General features: G+C 35.2%; 3 protein-coding genes across 5 annotated transcripts in view; 2 read left to right on the plus strand and 1 right to left on the minus strand.

Annotated features, from left to right (window-relative positions):
- Positions 1 to 6,504, plus strand: part of LOC105157075 (protein phosphatase 2C 70) — a 6,679-nt gene extending 175 nt beyond the window's left edge. The window contains exons 2-13 of the mRNA XM_020693033.1: positions 1,180 to 1,366; positions 1,447 to 1,644; positions 1,748 to 1,923; positions 2,020 to 2,178; positions 2,311 to 2,454; positions 2,536 to 2,597; positions 3,142 to 3,277; positions 3,946 to 4,040; positions 5,413 to 5,528; positions 5,609 to 5,738; positions 6,070 to 6,124; positions 6,215 to 6,504. Of these exons, the coding sequence (XP_020548692.1) occupies positions 1,180 to 1,366; positions 1,447 to 1,644; positions 1,748 to 1,923; positions 2,020 to 2,178; positions 2,311 to 2,454; positions 2,536 to 2,597; positions 3,142 to 3,277; positions 3,946 to 4,040; positions 5,413 to 5,528; positions 5,609 to 5,738; positions 6,070 to 6,124; positions 6,215 to 6,373 (1,617 nt within the window). The 3' untranslated portion in view covers positions 6,374 to 6,504. The remainder of the gene's footprint in view (positions 1 to 1,179; positions 1,367 to 1,446; positions 1,645 to 1,747; positions 1,924 to 2,019; positions 2,179 to 2,310; positions 2,455 to 2,535; positions 2,598 to 3,141; positions 3,278 to 3,945; positions 4,041 to 5,412; positions 5,529 to 5,608; positions 5,739 to 6,069; positions 6,125 to 6,214) is intronic.
- Positions 8,787 to 15,919, plus strand: LOC105156975 (putative methyltransferase C9orf114 homolog). 2 transcript variants are annotated; one of them, XM_011073255.2, is made up of 12 exons: positions 8,787 to 9,119; positions 9,439 to 9,486; positions 10,141 to 10,210; positions 10,343 to 10,452; positions 10,540 to 10,606; positions 13,700 to 13,764; positions 14,262 to 14,340; positions 14,413 to 14,528; positions 14,638 to 14,717; positions 15,345 to 15,414; positions 15,494 to 15,571; positions 15,648 to 15,919. In XM_011073255.2, the coding sequence occupies exons 1-12, from the start codon at positions 8,898 to 8,900 to the stop codon at positions 15,726 to 15,728; spliced, it is 1,086 nt and encodes a 361-aa protein (XP_011071557.1). In that variant the 5' UTR covers positions 8,787 to 8,897; the 3' UTR covers positions 15,729 to 15,919. The 2 variants fall into 2 exon arrangements, with proteins under 2 accessions (XP_011071557.1, XP_011071558.1); XM_011073256.2 differs by lacking the exon at positions 10,141 to 10,210 and having other exon boundaries at positions 8,789 to 9,119; positions 10,276 to 10,452.
- LOC105156976 (RAN GTPase-activating protein 2) overlaps positions 17,512 to 19,890 on the minus strand; it is a 3,485-nt gene continuing 1,106 nt past the window's right edge. For both annotated transcript variants that reach the window (XM_011073258.2, XM_011073257.2), the window contains exon 2: positions 17,512 to 19,377. In XM_011073258.2, coding sequence (XP_011071560.1) covers positions 17,748 to 19,367 — 1,620 coding nt within the window. In that variant the 5' untranslated portion in view covers positions 19,368 to 19,377 and the 3' untranslated portion in view covers positions 17,512 to 17,747. The remainder of the gene's footprint in view (positions 19,378 to 19,890) is intronic.

Genomic DNA, 19,890 nt, shown 5'->3' on the forward strand with positions numbered 1-19,890 from the left:
TTTTTTTATTTTGATTTGATGTGTGTTGTGGGATTTGATTTCTGGTTATGTTTTTGTCCTTAGGTTTTTTAATGCTTATTAATGGGGATTTATGGATTGTCTCTTTTTTCTTCATGGTTGGAGATTGAATTAATTTTTGGGTATTAGGCGGTGACCTATGAGTGCCCCTTTTTGTTTTGAGTTGATTTTTGTCGAATGCCGGCCTTCTTGATTGCCTGAGTTGCGCTCGAATTGGCTGATTCATGATTGCGATTTTTTTCTTACTAGTCAAATGCATGTTGATGATTGGGATTTTTACCTTAACTGCAACATTTTTAGCCATTTGACTTACTTTAGTAAAGGTTTTGCTTTCCTGATTAATTTGAGTTTTAGTAAGCTTTTTAGATCAGTAAGATATTAGCTTTAGGCTGTTTTTGGTGGTTTGCAAGGAGAGAATAATGGAGGATTTCTTTAAAGATAGTCTTTTGTTGCATAACATGTGCTAGGGTATTGGAAACATGTCAAATGAATGTGTGAGAATTGAGAGCAGAACGAAATATGTTATATGCTATGAACTTTGGGTTTCATTTATCTTTTCTTCTTTCATGGTTATCTGCATGATTTGGCTTCAATATTGGACTTTAAGCAACTGCAAAACACAACATATAAGAAAAAAGTTGAGCATTGTAGATTTTAAGCAATTGTTGAATATATTACAACTTGTTCTGAAAGTTGAAAGTGGAAATATCCATATGGTATCCAATGCAGCATCAGATACATGAACCTTTTTGGCCCTAATGGAAAACTATTGACTGTGTTTGTTCTCTGCTGAACATATAATATGGAGGTTTCTCATCTAGTGCCTGGATATGACGCCTTGTTTTAATTTCTATCTCCAAGTGCATGCAAAGGTGTTCATATGATGTGGATACTCTTCCCCTTTACATGCTGTTTGGCACTTTATAATTCAAAGAACTGACATCATTGTGTTACATAAGAATCTCCTTACAATACGTGTGTGAGTGGGAGATAGATCTGCAAGTGCCTGGAAATGTTAATCTTGTACTATTCAGTTGTCAAAGATTTGCTGTTTGTGTTCTTTATTATACTTCTATTGTGAAAGGATTTGCTGTTTATGTTCTTTATATTACCTATCTGCTGTATTCTTCATGTTTCCAAACTCTGTAACGTTCTGTACAGGTTGATGACATTGAGAGGCCTCTTATTTTGGGAGATCTGGGTGTTGTTGAAAGCCAGAACAATGCTTCCACATTAAATAACTTTGCTGAGCAGACTGGTCGTCAAACTGAAGGAGGTTTTATTTCAGCACCTATTTCAGTAGCACCTAAACATAGGCTCCTGTCAACATCCCCCCAATTGAAACACAGTAATAGATGCCAACCTTCTCCTTTGATTGTATTTTTATGTGAGTCTAGGAAAAGAAATCTTACTCATTGCTTACTCCAGGCGACAGTTTTGTTCTTGATATCCCAAATACTTCAGATGATTCTTTGGTGGGTCAGACTCTTAAGCGTCCGCATGCAGCAAATCAGTTTGGTGAAAAGTGGATATCTGAAAAAAGAGAAGATATCACTTCTAGCCCAAAACATGGTGCAGATAAAGACAGTTTCAGAGACTTTATTCCCACTTATACTGCAAACCGGGGTAATTTTGTTCTCGTCAAATACGGAAATTAAAAATGTTGTTGGCATCTACTGTTGGCAGAATATGTAAAACATGTGATCATGTTGTTCTCTTAGAAGTGCAGGAAGCATTCTCATGTTGGAGGTAATCTCTGGTGCTTCTCGTGGGCTTCATCATTCTACGCAGTCAACCAACACATCCAAGCTTCCGGTGACTATTGGAAGAGTGTCACCTGGTGATGTGATACTAAAGGACTCTGAGGTCTCTGGCAAGCATGCAATGATAAATTGGAATGAAAATGTAAGCTTAGCATTTTGTATATGTGATGTTAGATAAACTTATATTATGCTTTGTGCTATGATTGACTTTGCTATGATTAACTTCTTATCGTTGTAGAAATTAAAATGGGAGCTGGTTGACATGGGTAGCTTGAATGGTACATTCTTGAACTCCCAGGCAGTCCACCTTCCTCAATCTGGAAGCAGACATTGGAGTAATCCAGTTGAGCTCTCAAATGGAGACATAATAACTTTAGGCACGACCTCAAAAATTCAGGTAAATAGACACATTGTTTTGGAACTTTAACACATCGAGTGTCTCTTTTTGCTCATGATCAGTGTCTGTGCTTGTACTTATGCAGTCATTATGTAAACGTTAATCTTGTCTTACATTCATTTGGCGGCTCAGGTCCAGATTACAGCTCAAGCAGAGTGCAAGATCCCTTTTGGGGTTGGTATAGCATCAGATCCAATGGCTTTGCGTCGAGGAGGAAAAAAGCTGCCTATGGAAGATGTCTGCTATTACCAGTGGCCTCTTCCTGGAATGGATCAGGTTTTTGGAGTTAAATCTCATCATAGTGATCTATGTGCATATCAGAAATGACTGTTAGGTTTCTGAATTTCTCTATTGCAGTTTGGACTATTTGGCATATGCGATGGACATGGAGGAGCCGATGCAGCCACATCTGTTAGCAAGTTAGTGATTCATATCCTTTTTAAATTTGAAATTTTCTTTTTATTTACATAAAGTTCCTGCAATTAGAGGCCTTCTTTTGACTTGTTCAGTCAACCATCAGCATAAACAATTTTCATATTTTATTTTCAGGAAGATAACATTTGGATTCTCTTCAAGAGTTTCATTCTGCACAAACTTATCTGAAATTTCTGTTCAGCTGCTTTAATAATAGCTTAGGTATTATGAAAATGGAACAAGGGATCAAGGTTTTAAGATCTTGGTGAATAAGAGAAACAATTACCATCAGCGAAGTTTTCACACTATCTACTTTTCTTAATATGCTGAATATGAAGCATTTACAAGTGCAATCTAATTGTTGCAACTAAATTCTTCATACTTTGACCTAGAATAGCTGTGTGAAAACTGGAAAGTATAATTTGTTCCCTTTATACCAAATCAGATTACAGCACATTCACTATAAATCTTCTTATGTTCCATGAATCATTTCTGGGAGGGTTCACCATTGTTATGTAATGACTTATTCGCACTTCTCTTCTACCTCAGAATAATGCCTGAAGTAATCGCTGGCATCTTGTCGGTTTCATTCAGAAGAGAGAGAGTTTTATCTCGGGGTGACGCTTCTGATGTCCTTAGAGAAGCATTTTATCAAACAGAAGCACGAATCAATAACTACTATGAGGTTTCTACTCAACATTTCTTTACTTGTTCTTGATACACGTCCAGTTTGGTCCTGGCCTGCCTGCAGGAACCTTAATTTGGATATCATATTATATTTGCTTCATTTTACTCCACCTGAGTTCACGATTGGATTGTTTTCTCATGTGCTTCCTGTGTAAGTTACTGCACTCTGTGTCATTGTGGAATTTGTGTTTCAGCCTCAGATATTTGACGGCAGGAATAGAAAAGCTGTGTAAACTGAAAAATGTTCAGTTTATTTTTCCTGGTCCCTTTTCTTTCATGCTGTAGCTACTTGCATGGGTAGCTACTGTATTAGCTGTAACTCTCGACTCTTATAATGAAGCATAAACATTGGGATAAGGTGCAAGACAGAGGGATGTTATTGGCAATGTGTGATTAGCAGAGTTACCATGAGTTGGAATTTACAAGTAGTATATGGAGACATGCCTTGCATCAAACCTCGAAGAAGTTGGAAAATTTGTTGAATAGAACTATTCATTGCCATGTTAAATATATTGATGATCATTGGGATGGTGTGCTAACCTAGTAAGATTTTTTTCAGTTTGATGCAACAGCAAAGTGGAAATGCATTTAGGTTTATTAGTTTGCTGATATATCTGTTTTGATATTTAGGATGTACATTGTGTTGTAATATCAAAAATCTTTCAGGGTTGTACTGCAACTGTGCTTCTGGTTTGGGCTGATGGTCACGAAAATTTCTATGCCCAATGTGCAAATGTTGGAGACTCAGCTTGTGTTATGAAGTAGGTGCTCATCTTTGTCATGTTTACATTTATTGGAAGTTTGTAGAATATCATATTAAGATTTCCAGACTCTTTATTTTAATTGGTTTTATTCATATTAAGACATAACTGTAGCAGACTTTCATCCTCGTTTTTCCTTTTTGACAACGAACTGCCAAACAATGGTAATTTTATCGTTTGATGTTCATTACAAACCACAGTAATATGCCATGTGCATAGTTGGTACATACGATTAGTTCTGCATTGTAGTGTGAAAGCTTATCCACAACATGTCAATTGGGATGTAAAAGACCTGTGACTAAGTTATCTATCTTGGAATTATTTCCTTATTTTAGGTCACAGCGCGGCACCACCTGATCAATTGTAGAGACAAACCATCTTCTACCTATATTGCAATCAACCAACTTCAGGATCTGAATGTTTCTAAAAAAATTCCAATTATCTAATAAAATATCCCTGGGCCTTAATTGGTCTTCTAACCTAGTGCTACACAAGAGTCAAATTTCTTTTCCCAATTGTTCCCACCGGATTGCGGAAGATCCAGTATCTCTTATTTGAAAGTTTTTGTGATCCAAAATGGTGCTTTACACATACTGGAAACTCGTCTGTGTATGCTTATTAAATGGATGCTTCACTTTTTCTCATTTTTGCTGTGCCATACAAAATTACTTTCATGAGCCTCTCACCAACTCCCATAGGGGGTGGCCAGTTCTTTCACTATTTTGTCAACTTAGAAGCTAATTGCTTCATATTTTTGCACCTCTTGCCATGAATTTCGCTTGCTGTTAAATTTAAATAGTATACATTAACTGGTTGTCACCTTTTTTAGCTTCATTTTCAGAATGCTTAATTTCTTTTTGTTGATTCTGGGCTATTTTAGTGTATTGTATATGTTGTTTGATATCTGGTCTTTAGTGCACCGAGTGAATCATTAATTTTGCACATTGGGATGGTATCCTTTTCTTTTTCACTTACAACTATTGCTTTTTAATACTTTGAAATGAACCAAGGTTTCCATTCTTCTGGGTAGTTTAAGCTATAAATTTTTCAAGTTTTAGGATGTTGTAATAAACCTGTTGATAGGAGGGATCATGTGTGAACTTTAAGCAGTTAATGCCATTTAGTGGTAGGATTGAATTGGAGGTGAACTTCTTAAGCACTCAATTGTAAATTGCTTCTCCAGAACCATAAAATAGTTAGGGTCAGAACAGTTAGTGCTAATGCTGCCCCTGGGAAAAGGATCCTTTGGCAGTTTGTATTAAGGCCGTAGTTAATGTGCTGGACTCTAAACAAGTTCTAGGTAATGGATTTAACTTATTCTTGAGATCAGTAATTTCTCTGCTCTTACCTGATCTCACCTCTATTCTGGCAGTATTGAGGGAAAGCAGATAAAGATGACAGAAGACCACAGGATAACCAGTCATTCTGAAAGGCTCCGTATTCAGGCATTAGGAACACCTTTGAGAGATGGCGAATCTCGAATATGCGGTGACAAGATATAGAGTTTTGTTGTTAAAGAACTTGCATTGAATAGCGATTTACGTGTTTCGCTGGTTGTTTCCATTCAGGTATAAACCTCGCCAGGATGCTTGGAGACAAATTTCTGAAGGAGCAAGATGCTCGCTTCAGTTCAGAACCTTTTATAAGTGAAGTTGTATGTATAGAACAATCAAGCAAGGGCTTTGCTCTATTAGCTAGGTGAGCTGGGCTTAGTCACTCTTTATTTTGTTAATATTCAATTCATTCTTTTGTTAATGTTATGTAAATGATTCCAGTTTGAGTGCTAATACTTTTCTTGAAACATTTCTGGCGAATTTCCAGAAATCCCTTGTCACTTATAATCGGCCTATAATCTAGTGTACAGACACTTTTGAAGGACCTAAATCTGGCCAATTCTCTGGAAGTTTGTCTATGTAACTTTACAGTAGGATTATGGAATAGTTTTTACTGTTTATTGAAATGCTGGTTCAGGCTGGTCTGCATTATATTCTGTTCTTTTAACTCATGCAATTTTTCGTTTTCTATGTAGTGATGGTTTCTGGGACGTTATCAACATCAAGAAGGCTGTTCAGCTTGTGCATCAGGTAAGAACACCGTCTTCTATTTTCCCAGTAAATTATTATCGAAAACTTGGTGCCTGGGTTCTGAATCCACGACGTATCTCCCTCCAACAGACAATGGAGCGGAACGCAGCGGACAAAGAGAATTCGGCTGAGAAGATAGCTAATATTTTGTTGAGTGAAGCAAGAACCCTGCGTACGAAAGATAATACCTCTATAATTTTCTTAGATTTTGCCAGCAGCAGAATCCATTATTGTAAACTTGATTCCTAGAGCGATTTTCGACAGGATTCATTTATACAAAATTCTATTATTTTGTTTTCGCCCTCATCTTAAGCTCAGTACATGTGGATGGATTGAATCATGTATGTACAGAAGAAATCTTGCCATTTTACTACGATCTTCGAGCTTCCAGTCTTTGCTACCATCACCAATGCTCCTAAGTCCTTATTATGATATTTGAGCAAAAGGCAAAGTGCTCATAGTCAAAATGGAGTGGCAATATCTATTTCCAACAATGATTTTAATTAGGGATTTACAACGTGTTGAATTTGAAGAGAGCTTATCAAACTTTGAAATTGGTGACGTTAAATATATTGTTTTATTTATTTTATTAATAGTTACTCACTCATAAATAATTAAAATCAATTCGTTTTATTAGTTTTAATCAATTGTTTAATTCTTCTTCTTTTCTATTCATTAGTTACAATTATACACATTTATCGAGTGTGCTTTCAAATATAATTTTATTGACTTGTCACATTTTTGTATGATTTAAATATATTTTGCACTCTAAAATTATGTATGAAGTACGTTTACCCGTCTAAATTATAAAATTATAACAAAACGGCTCATCATAATATTGATGATGAAAATACCTTTATTATTTATATTTCTAAAATATGTTTATTACAATAATTACTCGAAAGCATAATTTAAATTATTATAAAAATTTGATTTAAAATAACTACATCAAAAATTTATAATTTTTATTATTAGTAAAAAATCTGTATAAGCTCTATAAATACAATCTTTATATTTTTTATATAATTGTTCAGAAATTTACATAATTTTTTTATTGTGTTGTAATATATATTGAACTTTTTAATCAATACATTTCAAAATATTACATTAGACATATATATACATTGTAAAATATGCAAATATGAATATGCTCTAATTTTTTGAGCAATGATATGATAAAAATTTTAATTATGCGCGTACATGTAATTACAAAAATACAATATACTATTTAATAAAATTATATGCATTATGTATTTATACACATGTACATATATTTTTTAACATAAATAATGTACTTTGTAAAATATATTTTATATATACAACCGAGAAAATGACAACCTCGCCCAAGGTCTATAAATCTGGCATTTGTTTGGATTGGTGAGTGCCATAAAATTATATTGCTATTTGCAGAATTGGAAGAATGTTATATATTATTGTATATGATTATATATGTATCAAAGTGGTCTTTCTTGCGAAGAACTTGAATAAAATGTTTCTTGAAATCGTCCATTGACAAATAAAAATGAATATGATATTGGGCTATCTAGTTGGAATTGGATGGGCTTTCGGAACTTCATGAAGCTAAGTGCTGCAACGTAATTATTATTATCGTCGTATGGTATTTTGGTATTCATTATGAATTTTCGTAGGAAACCACCTCTAGAGTCCATATGAATATCAAAATGCCTCATTTATCTTGATATTGTTCAATTCATCGTAATATTGAATATGCATGTGGTCTTGAGATTGTCTATTTTCTATATAATTGTTCATCTGTCTTTGTGGACTCGACAATGCGGTTCTTACTAAGCGGCCAATACGCCCGGGGCTGGATGGTTGGCAGGGCACGCTAGGGTAGCATTGAGCTGCCAGTTGAGGTTTTGTTATTCATTTTTTATTTGGGTGTTCTTTCACGGACAGGCTGGAGACTGTCTGTGTGTGATTGGCAATGCCATGTACCTAGATATGACCAATTCTATGCAGTGGTGGGATTGCTCTCTGCGTGGAGGCATAACGTAGTTAATAGTCTTCCGGGAGACACAAGGTGGTAATCGTGGTCATGTGATTCGCTCATTTGGCTGATATAATTTTCACAGGCTTAATTGTTATTATAGAAGTTGATATGACGTATTTTAAGTATTTTGATTGAATTTTCTATTATTGATTGTTTTCTTCCCTGTGCACCCACTGATGGCCTCATTGAGTTTTTGCTGACGTAGTTTAAATTCTTTCCTCCAAATATAAGTGATAAATTGATCAAGTTAGGATTTGGCTGACCTAAGAAAAAGATTAAGGTGATTAAGATTTTGGTGAGTAGAAATTGTTTTCAAGATTTCGATTAGGTCGTGTCTCAAGAATAGAGCCTAAAGTATTGGGCCGTGACATATTTGTATATATTGAGTTTGTAAATATTTTTTATGTTACATAATTTATAATTTTTAATTAAATAATATTTTCAAAATAAAATTTGTAAAATTTTAGATCACTAAGTAGAAAGAATTTTTATCCTATTAATACTAAATTATTTTATTAAGAATGTTTTAATTATTTTTTATATTTTAAGGAATAAATGCGACTAGACGAATAATCCACGAGTGCAAATTGGACAAGCAGCTGTGTTAGATATAATTTCCAGTGAACCCCTAAAGTACAAGCAGAGAGGCACGTTGTACAAGCCCAGGATTAAAACTTCTCTTAAAAACCCTCCGGGGTTGAAAAACCCTAATTTTAACGAAAAAACCCCAACACAAGAATTGACAGCAAGGAGTGGGAAATGGGGAAGAAGGAGAAGAGAAAAATGGAGCAGAACGACGTGTCCGCCGCAAACGGCGGTTCTGAATATCAGGAAAAGCATCGGAAAAAGAAGAGGAAAAACAGAGAGAAAGTGGAAGAACCGCAGAACGAAGCCGTATTAGCGACTGATATACCCACTGTCACCATTGCTGTTCCTGGGTCCATTATTGATAATGCCCAGTCCCTTGAACTCGCAACCCGCGTAATGTTTTCGTCTATCATTTTTATTGTGAAGGTTACATTTTTAGTTTGAATTTGTTGCTGATGGAGGTTATAATCGTCTCTTAACTGTTCGATAATTTTGGCTAAATGGGAAAAAAATGATGAAGTTCTTGATTCATTAAAACGCGTTTTTGTGGGTTTCCTGGAGTAAGTAGTGTGTGTTTAGTTTGTTAACTTTTTGATGCAATGGTATGATAGAGCACATGTGCATTTTTATTTATTTTTTGGTATTTAGTCTTTTTCTTTTGTGTATTTATCTCTTGATGTGTTTCTTGGTTTCATTTTTAATTTCCTTACAGTTGGCTGGTCAGCTTGCTCGTGCTGCGACAATTTTTCGAATTGATGAGGCAAGTTGGTTTTGTTTATTTCAGATGTACGACTCTTTGTCTAGAGGACGCTATCTGATGCTTGTGATTTTATGATATCAAATTATCAATAACCGTGGGGATGGAGTCTTAGTTCAGGAGCTAAGCAATTGCCTTCATCTTCCTGCAATTTTGTGGATCGAACTTATGTACTAGTTATCCAGACGTCTTCCACTTGGAACTAGCAGATTGTTTAATATATGCTTTTGAAAGTATCTTTGCATGATGCCACGATGGATGTCTTAGGAGAACTAATAGAAAAATGCCATGTGATATGGAAATGGAATATTGCAGTTCTGTTTGTCATAAATCAACTTATGGAGAGCAAAGGTCAAGAAGCAAGAATACATTCTATGCTCAATTATGACAAACCTCCATTTAAAACTTGTTTGCTTTAACTGGGTGTCTTATATAAGGTAAGGAAGATTCTTGAAACTTTTTCTTATTACAATGACCAATTAAACCATAAAAGTAATAAATGTTTTTTGTATCACCTTATCTAAGATTATGCAATGCTTTCCCATATCCTGTAAGTTTGTCTGTAATGATCAGTTTCTTTACGTTCAAACAAGGGGACAGATGGTTGTTGAGTTGAAACAAATGCATTTTAAGTATCTGCTCTCTGGAATTTCTCAGTTAAGCATTGTGGATTTTTGTGCATCATTAGATAAATGCAGATCGCCACAATGCAGAAATAAAGATGCAGGTATTGATATATGTTTTGAATATAAAGAGAAAATGACAGCAAATGTTATTGCTTTTGTCAAACAGATAGTTGTATTTGATAACAAGAGTGCATCAGAGGATACTTCAACTGAAATAATGGAAAATGATTCAGGTGAGAATGAGAGTGGTGCTCCTTTTCTTATCAGAATCTTGAAGTATCTTGAGACACCACAATATCTCAGGAAGAGTCTTTTCCCGAAACACAACAGTTTAAGATTTGTGGTAAGCATCTGATGGTAACATTATATTTTGGATAGGGCAGGATATTTCTTTTCATTCTTATCCAGTCTTTTTTATGTGCATGTCCAGGGTCTGTTGCCCCCACTAGACGCTCCACATCATTTGCGCAAGCATGAATGGGCCTCATATAGGGAAGGTAGCATCCTACATCTCTATTATAGTTATTTCTTGTGCATTGCTTTAGTTGCTGGAGTAGTTAATGTGCGTTCATACTTGATTGTGTTATGATGATAATTGTAAAACTATTTTGCTATCATCATGTTATTCAAATTTGATGTTTGTTTGGGTGCATGCAAATTCTAATTATTCTGTTTTGCTATACGTTATCTAAGACGAGGATTTAACAACCTCTTCTTGAGTTTCTTTTTCTGCTTAAGCGGTAGAACCACACATACGTTTTCTAATGATTACCAAAAAAGAATTATCTTGTCATTTTCACGTATTTGGTATGATTAAGTTTGTATAGTTAGTCTAGTTGTTTTTAATTTTTTTTTTTGCACACTTAATCTTCTATCTCATCTTCTATCTGTTCTGCATTTTGTCCTTAAAAGTTAGCGTTCGGATTTTAGATTCTTATTTCTTTTGTTGGGTTCTATGCACGGATTGAGGTGAATAATATGTTGTGTGTGTATAACACATAGGACCCATAGTAGTTAATGGCGCCAAGGGCTTTTGGAGCCATGAAGCATGGCGCGGCGCACACCTTTTTGATGGACAGCGCAAATGTGAAAAATAATTTAAACATTTATATAATTAGTATTTCTCAATTAGAACAATGTAGAAGAAGTTAAATAAGACTATTAAACAATAGGATTAAAGGCAATTTTGGTCCTCTAATTTTACCCATTTCCCATTTTAGTCCTTTAATTTTCTAGGGTTTCAAAATGGTCCTCTAGCTTTTTTAATTGCTCAATTTTGGTCCTCCTTTCGTCGGAATTTCTCTGAAGTTGTCGGAAAATACCACCTGGATCTGATGTGGCATTTTAAATTAGGGAAATTAAATTTATTGGTTAATTATACATGATATGGCAATTACATGGATTTAATTAAAAAAAATACAATGTGACGTGGCATTAATTGCCACATCATATTAGGGGAATTTTTTTTATATATATACACAATTATATGTATAACTACATATGTATACATTACATATAATTACATATATATATCATAGTTGTTAATTTTTGTAGTACGGCGCATATGTACAGAAATAAATTATATATTTCATACATCAATATTGTCACATCAATAATGCACAAATAAGTAAATATAAACACTAGAAATAATTTTAATCATCATACCATAAATGAAACTTGCAAAATAATAAGTCTTAGGAAAAACAAGAGAGTTCAAAATGTGCAAGATGATTAAACAAATCCTACGTTTGTAATTTCACTCGTTTTGCAAGATATTTTGATTTTTTTAATTTATTTTTAATAAATCAGCTGAAATAAATGTTGGGCTAAAAGGCCCAGCCTTTATTTGCCCAGTTTTTTTAAGCACCAGCCCAAAAGGGCTGCAACTTCACTATGGCGCGCCACGGCTAACCTCTGTGCCGTGGATTATGGAGCAGAATGGCGCACCTCTGCGCCGTGGATTATGGCACAGAATGGCACACCATGACGTCGCCATAAGAAAAGAAAAACCAGAAACAGATTAGTCTATGATTATGAAGTAAAGAAAGAAAGAAACAGAGTAAGAAAAAGAATAAATAGAAAAGAATAACAAAGAGAAACAGGGAATAAGAAGAAGAAGATAAAGTATCAGGCTTAGCAACTGAACAAAAAAGAAAGAAAACTTGGTGGCGGTGGCGCGGCGGCAGTCAGTAGTCCAACAGTCACAACGACGAGGGGTTTTAAGTCGCCTCCTTTCCTATTTTATATTTTAATTAGTTTTTTTTTTTAAATTTTGATGGGCCCAGGCCTAAAAGGTGGGCTCCATGGCAGCGTCTGGGCGAAGGCCGGCGCCACAAGCCAAGAATGGAGAGAGGCTCGCACCTCTAGCCATGGTGCGCCATTAACTACTATGATAGGACCATACTAGGTTTTAGTCCCTTGTCCAAGCTCCTTTAGTCATTATGGAGGAAATCATCTATGTAGATGAAAATAGCTCATATGTTTGGTGCAAAGTTTGTGCATATGATGGCTTACACTTGATCGCAGAACTTCTGGTAAGTTACTGTTGAAAACTTTTAACTGCTGATGCCCACTACTTTGCACCTATTTAAGTGGTTTCGGATTTGGATATGCGCACTTGATGTTTCTAGGACCTTGTCATGTTAGTCTTTCACTTGTTTGCACATGGACAAACAGCCATACACACACTGATTTTTCAGCTGTGTACAAGTATTTAGTAAGCTACTTTTATATCTTAGAATGTCTATTTGGTAAAGTCGGGGCATATGATGGCTTACACTTGATCGCTGAACTTCAGGTAAGTTTCATGTCGATGAATTATTTTTGCTGATGCCCCTGACTTTTTTGGCACATATTATGCAATTCACTAAGCTTTCATTTTAGCAAGAGAAAGTTCATAGATATATTTTTTCATTTACGTTGTTTTCATAGAATTCTCTTCTTTTAGTGTTCTGAGTTTTGCATAGTCTTCCAGCACAAGCTTGGTCATCATCTTTCCATAAGTTTTCCGGTTAGCCAATTGGTTAGTCATGCTGGTGCCATAAAAGTGCTGGTGCTAGGATGCTCCTAGTCTGTTGCCACCTTGCATTGACTGAGATTGTCATATGGGTGTGAGATAAACTTGGGGGTGGTGGACGTGAAGATCTTGCTAGATTGGGTGGTGCTTGATTTTAAATATGAGATTCAAGCACTCAATGGGGTGGCTGAGCGCAAGATCCTTGTAAAACATGTGCATTACACTTATTCAAAGCAATCAGTTCTTCTGCACTAAAATATTGTAATTTTGTTTATGTACTTGTATGGTAGACTGTTAAATTGCCAGATTAGGATTAGATAATCATCACAATTTGTTTTCCATCATTTATAGATTTAACTGAAGTAACTGGTGAATTTAGAAATGGCCAAAAATTGGTGACATTATGATTTTATTTGCTTGTAATTTATGGTTGCTCCTCTTGAGCCTCCTGTGCTAGATATGATGCTTAGCAATATTATCATCATTCTTTCTGTATGTTTTATCATCTTGCTCATCCAGTTTGCGAATGCATCTGTTTTAATTGGTGGTACTATGATATCTTCCTTTGTTCTAGGTATCACCCGGGAAAAACTAGACCGAGGTTCTGGTGGTACACTTGTTGATGTCGGGCTTAGCAAGGTATCATTTATTACTTCTTTATGTCATCATGATTCTTGCGGATGATAGGAGTTGATAGTTGCACCTTTCCTTCAACCTATGTGCACTTCCTTTATCATTCATCTTTCAAGTGTTGAAGTAGCTAGGCTCTTTTGTTGTTGCCTTGCTATTTTCTATGCGCTACGTTGTCATTGATCCTTTTCCTCCAGCTGTTACCTCCCATTATTATGATGCATTGTTCTACATGCTGAAATAAGTGTCAACTATACCATCCCTAGCACCTGAAGTTTTTTAGAATGATGCTGGATCTGCGTTCATATCAAATATCACAAAGGATATTCTTAAGTCTGGTCATACCCTAGTGACAGTACATGCTCGTGGTCCTTGTAAATGAATATATCCTGCCCATGAAGTGGGGTGATGAAAGATTATATGTTTGAACTTCATGCTTCTGTAAAGCTTCATTTGTTAGCTAACTTGATTCAGATTGCTTGCAATTTAAAGGTCTTATTATGCAGAATGTCATGATTGATGAAGTTCTTGAACCTGGAATCAGAGTTACAGTAGAGATGGGAACAAACCGTAATCTAGATGCAGGTCAGTAAGCCTTTTTTATGAGGGCGAGAGCATGCAAGAACAATGAGTTCCATAACAATACAAAATTTGCAGGTCCACCAAGGAAAGTCGTCCCTTCTTCGAGGCCGAGAGAAGAGGGAATGTACTGGGGTTATAAAGTGAGATATGCTTCGAACATTAGTTCTGTGTTCAAGAACTGCCCCTATCAGGTCTTTATTGTATTTTGGTGCTTATTTTCTGCCTCAGCTTGAAACTGCTCCAAGTTATGTTAATCATTGTACGGGCTTTGCTCACCAAACTTCTATTAGCCGTTGACAGGGAGGCTATGATCATCGTATTGGTACCTCTGAACATGGGTCAGTTTTTAATTCTTCAGAGCTTACTCTACCGTCGTTCAGGTATCTACATCACCTTAGCCCTCAACCCGTATTTAATTTATTCATAACTTAGTAGCTTTGCTTTAGTGATGATCATTCTTGGTTATTGGTGGAGGTCTTTGTTTCTCTCCCTTAATTAATCCTTTCTCCAATTATTGGAGTATTTAGTAAAATATATTTAGCTCCAACTACTAGTTTTAAATGCTAATTATTATTCAGTTTAAATTTCTCTGTAATTCTCATTATGTTCATTTTTCCCCCAAAACCAAAAATCATTTTGTTTTATTTTTCTTTTTAAATTTTTTATTAACCAACTAATGTACTTCCCCCACAGGACTCTGTCTGATTGGTTTCACAACAAATGTGACATTCCTTTTCTGATCATTCATTCTCTTTTTCCTCATCAACAAATAATTTCTTGCTTGTTGCTTGTGATCTATTCTATTAGATTCCCGTCTGATTATCATTTCACTTATAGTTCATACGACCACATGCATTCATTATCCAATTAATTTACTTTAGAAGATGCTGCATGTTCGTTTCTTTGCTAGTGATGCATAATCGTGTAGGAATATGTTATACTTCAACATTATGTATGGTTCTTGAACCTCTGATATATCCAGACTTTCATTTAAATATACTCTTTAGGCACCTTTTAATTGCTTTCGGTGGACTTGCGGGGTTGGAGGAATGTGTTGAAGAGGACGAAAACTTGAAGGTGTTTCATTTAGAAACCTCTTAATTTTTGTCTATCAGGACCCCATTCAGGCACACTAAAACTGATGTCCTAATTGCAGGGCAAAAATGTGCGCGACATATTTGACTCGTACCTGAACACTTGTCCTCATCAAGGAAGCAGAACTATTCGCACAGAGGTATGTATGTCTATTGATTTCCCTATACCTTTGAACGAAGTCCCCCTTTCGTCTAAAACCTCTTCTCTGAAAACAGGAAGCAATGTTTATATCGCTCCAGTATTTTCAAGAGCCAATCAGTCGTGTTTCACAGAAATATGAATATTCAAATCGATAGTTTGAACTTGGCAGAGGTTGCAAGAAGAACATCCTAGAATAGGTATTCTCGTTCATTTTGTTACATTAACTTGTCATCGGCATTTGTCTATGCATTCTAAATTACTGCTGTGTTTTATAACAGTTATAGAATGTTTAAACAGTGCACTGTTATTGTTGCTTAGAAATATCAATCGACAGGGTTCTCTTTCATTTGTTGGTACGTGCGCTTAGTTTTATGTGAAGGAGATGAAATTGCATTTTTTGTTCTGTAACTTAGTCTTGTATGAACTTACAAAGCATTAGTGAACCAACCACCTATTGCCTAAGGTTTAAATTTTGACGTGATTAATTTTTAATTGGCACAGAAGAGTTTAAAAAATATGTATTGAGTAACTAATTACTGGATGATATTTTCTCAAAGTTTTGAAATTTTAGAAATTGGAGTAATTATTTAAATACCAATTATCTGCAAAAAATGAACTAAAAAAACTCTTGGCTTTTGAAATTTTGATAATTTCTTTTAAAAAAGTTAAAATTTGAAATAAAATGTGAATTTTTGTTGCAATAGATGGTGAGAAGTAACAAAAATTTAAAATAAAAAGAGGAGTATTTGATAAAAAAAAAAAGAGGAGTATTTTGATAATTTCTAAACGTACAGTATATTCTACCAATCAAAACTCGTATTTTATAAGTTTATAGAATTATTACATTTTATCAAATATATAGATCACCTTTTTATTTTTTAACAAATATCCAATTTTATAGAAGAAAATTAAAAATAAGAAATGAGTTAAATATATCATTTTTATAATTCATCCTTCATCAGAATCTATATTAAAGTACATAAATCTAAAATAATTTTATTTTTTAACGAATAAAATAGAATAGAAAGTAAGAATAAAAACTTACTGTTAATAAGTTATAAGAAAGACAATCGAAAAACAAAGAAAGATGGACCTTAGAAAAAGAATTTTAAAATCTCAATATGGTTTAACAATTTGAATAAGAAAAGATAAAGAGTACATTATCATGAGATGAGAAAATAAAATGAGTACAAATAAAAATAAAATTAAATCATAAATATAGCAACATTAGCAGGAGCCATAAAAGAACAAAATGATCTTAGATTTAGTTAAATTAAATTTAAATAGTCCTGAAAATAAATTATATGTAAATTAAAATCTGGTGGTGCATTCCATCTTGTAAACATCATGTGAATACAAAATAATAATAATAAAAAATTAAACGATAAAAAGAAGTTTGATGAAACTATAATATATATTGTGTAAAAAGATAAAATGCTGATGGCTTTAGAACTCATTTCAAGCAAAAATTGGGTGCTGTGCTATTTATACATATATAGTCGTTGTAGAATGTGGCATGAGGCACTAACACAAGATTTTATGTGAAAAATGCAACACCAAATGTCAGCAATCATAAATATATTATAGGATTAAATTATCTAAATTTAGAAACAAAGACTTTGATGAGGGTGAAATGGCTAAGACGTGCCTTCCTATTTTCCACCAACCTACAAAGTAAATATAATATAATAAGAACATGTATATTTATATATATAATTCGATGGATTTGAGGTCATGAATTTCGATTCCCCAGTAATAAATTTTTGAATTCGTTTCAATAGTCTAATATTAAAGAATTTTAATTCATTCAACAATAAATTTGAACTATATTTTGATTCACCATCCATGCATTTCAAATTATTATAATATCAAACATATTTGAAATTCTTACTTCAAATCTAAATTCCTTAATCGAAATATAGTCTAATTGTCTAAATATATTTTTTAAACTAGATAATAATTCAAACAAGCTTGAATAATAATGTATCGACTCGACTCGATTGTTTACCTCCCAACAAAATAAGTTGAGATTAAAGGTAGCGTGGAAAGCAATACTACTGATGGCTACTAAACTTAAACTGCACCAGGCTGCTAAAACTCTTATCAGATCCACACAAGCTATAAATCAAAACTACTGATTGCTGCTCTTAATAAGTACTGCAAAAGGGCAGTGGTTAATCTTCTCGATTGACATCAAGATTTTTTAATTTTTCTTCCAATTCATCCTGACTTTCTTCATCTTCATCCCCAGACTCCTTATCGGCGAAATCTTCTCCATCAGGGTCATTCTCATCCAAGGGTCCAAGTTTCTCGGCGCATTCTTTAAAGATGTCCTTCAACTCATCAATACCTTCCTCAGAAATGAAGTTCCCATTAACGTTCAAGAATTTGAACCCAGGCAGACGCACCAAAGCCTGAGCTAATGTTCTAGCCGCAACCATTCTTATAGAGTTCAGGCTCAGATCGACCTCCTTCAACTGGTCATGGCCTTCTCCAAATGCTTTGCTTATCTGAATTGCACCGTCATCCTTCAGATCATTCTCTGACAGGTTCAACTTTGTGAGAGCCGTCTTTCTGGAAATGCAAGCGGCCATGCTCGGAGCAGCCGCAGCTGTTATGTCGTTTCCGGCCATCTCCAACACTGTGAGTGATGGTGCTGCCTCTTTTAGAGCATTGGCTATGGCAATTGCTCCATCATCTTCCAGATTCAGGTAGCTTAAATAGATCTCTGTGAGATACTCATTTTTGTAGAGGGACTCACTCAACTTTACGCCAGCTTCTATACCAAACATGTTGTCCCGAAGATCCAGTTTCTTCAGATTCTTGCATTTTGCAAGTGCTGCACTCAAGGCAACTCCGCCTTCAGAGCCAACTCGGGTAGACGAGCATCGAAAATCTTCCAGTGAAGGACAACGCCTCAGAATCTCAGAAATAGCAATAGCCCCTTCGTCTCCGGTCATATTGTTATGAAAATGAAGAACCCTCAGCTTCTCTGTGGAAGGAACCAACTCACAAACAGCCTGTGCAGCTTCCTTTGATATGCCGTCATTCATCAGATATAATTCCTCCAAGCTAGTTTGAGACTGCAAGAGCTTCCCGAATGCTCTGACTCCCTTCTCACCTAAGGCGTTGTCGGAGATGTTTAGATACCTCAAATGAGAACCTTCCAGAGCTTCGGAGAAGATACTCATGACATCAAGAGCTTCCGCCTCTGGTCTTCCTGCAACAAAATCTGACACATCCACTTCCTTCAGTTGGCTTTTAATGGATGTTAAGATCGGCCCTGCAACACGGGCTGCACCTAGACCAAAGCTTCGATTGCTGAAACATATCTTAGTGTAAGAATTTCCAGGCTCTTTTAAGGGACTCAAAAGTGTTTGTGCCTCATCCTCTTCTATAAATGCTCGCTGACCTTTGGAGATATCGAAAAAAGATTCAGCTGAATCAACCTTGGGTTTCAGAGACTCTTTTTCCTGTATTCTGGGGCCGTTCTTAAGAACTTCCAGAATGAGCTTACTGCATTCACTAGCATACATCTGCACAGCAGAACTGCCATCACCATCGGGTTCTTGTCCATAATGTTGATTTGCACTAGTAAATGCCGATTCTTCAATTTGTTTGGCATGTTTTGAAGCCTCAACATCACTGAGGCTGCCATACTTGGTGGTGAAAATTGTTGGAGTTGAGAGATTATTCTTCATTCGCTCCACTAGCATTTGCCGAGTGTTTTGGCTAGGTGGCCAGAGTTTAATGGTAACATGCTGGCGTTCTCCATTTGGTGCTTTGGCATCCATCGCAATCTGCCTAAAATGCAGAAACTCCAAGTTTTAGTCAAATAGCATGCTAAGTTAAATTAGCAGTAGCAGCAAAAGAAAATCGGTACCATACAATACAACATTAGTTGAGGTGGGGAGGGGGCAAACCTTATTGACTAAGCTACCTACACACTCAAATATATTTTAGTATAATTGTAGTTCAACAACAAACTGCAAAGTTTCAAAATCCAGAGAAGGTACTTGTATTGGGATGATGTACACGAAAAATAGTCAAAGATATGATAAAAGAAATAAACATATGCCTCAAGACGTGACGTAAAGTCCCAGGTCAGAAGTCTGGTTTCACGAACTTGATTGCAGTTTCACAAAGTTCACGTCCCCATATATGGAGCACCAAAATTATTTGGCAAAACATATATTACTAATATGAAAGCCTACATGCAGTATCTTTCTATTCATCATTGAACCCAGGAGGTACAAAATAACACCATTTCAAAAGTAAGGAACTATTATCCCAAGTCTAAGGTAGAACAGAACAGTT

This window comes from Sesamum indicum, linkage group LG3, assembly GCF_000512975.1.
Source record: "Sesamum indicum cultivar Zhongzhi No. 13 linkage group LG3, S_indicum_v1.0, whole genome shotgun sequence".
In the NCBI taxonomy this organism is placed as follows: domain Eukaryota; kingdom Viridiplantae; phylum Streptophyta; class Magnoliopsida; order Lamiales; family Pedaliaceae; genus Sesamum; species Sesamum indicum.

Excerpts from the sequence above, each read along its gene's own strand:
- LOC105156975 (XM_011073255.2), top strand. The coding sequence starts at position 8,898 with ATGGGGAAGAAGGAGAAGAGAAAAATGGAGCAGAACGACGTGTCCGCC. Across the intron at positions 15,415-15,493 it reads AAGAGGACGAAAACTTGAAG|GGCAAAAATGTGCGCGACAT; the intron begins GTGTTTCATTTA and ends TCCTAATTGCAG. Across the intron at positions 15,572-15,647 it reads GCAGAACTATTCGCACAGAG|GAAGCAATGTTTATATCGCT; the intron begins GTATGTATGTCT and ends CTCTGAAAACAG.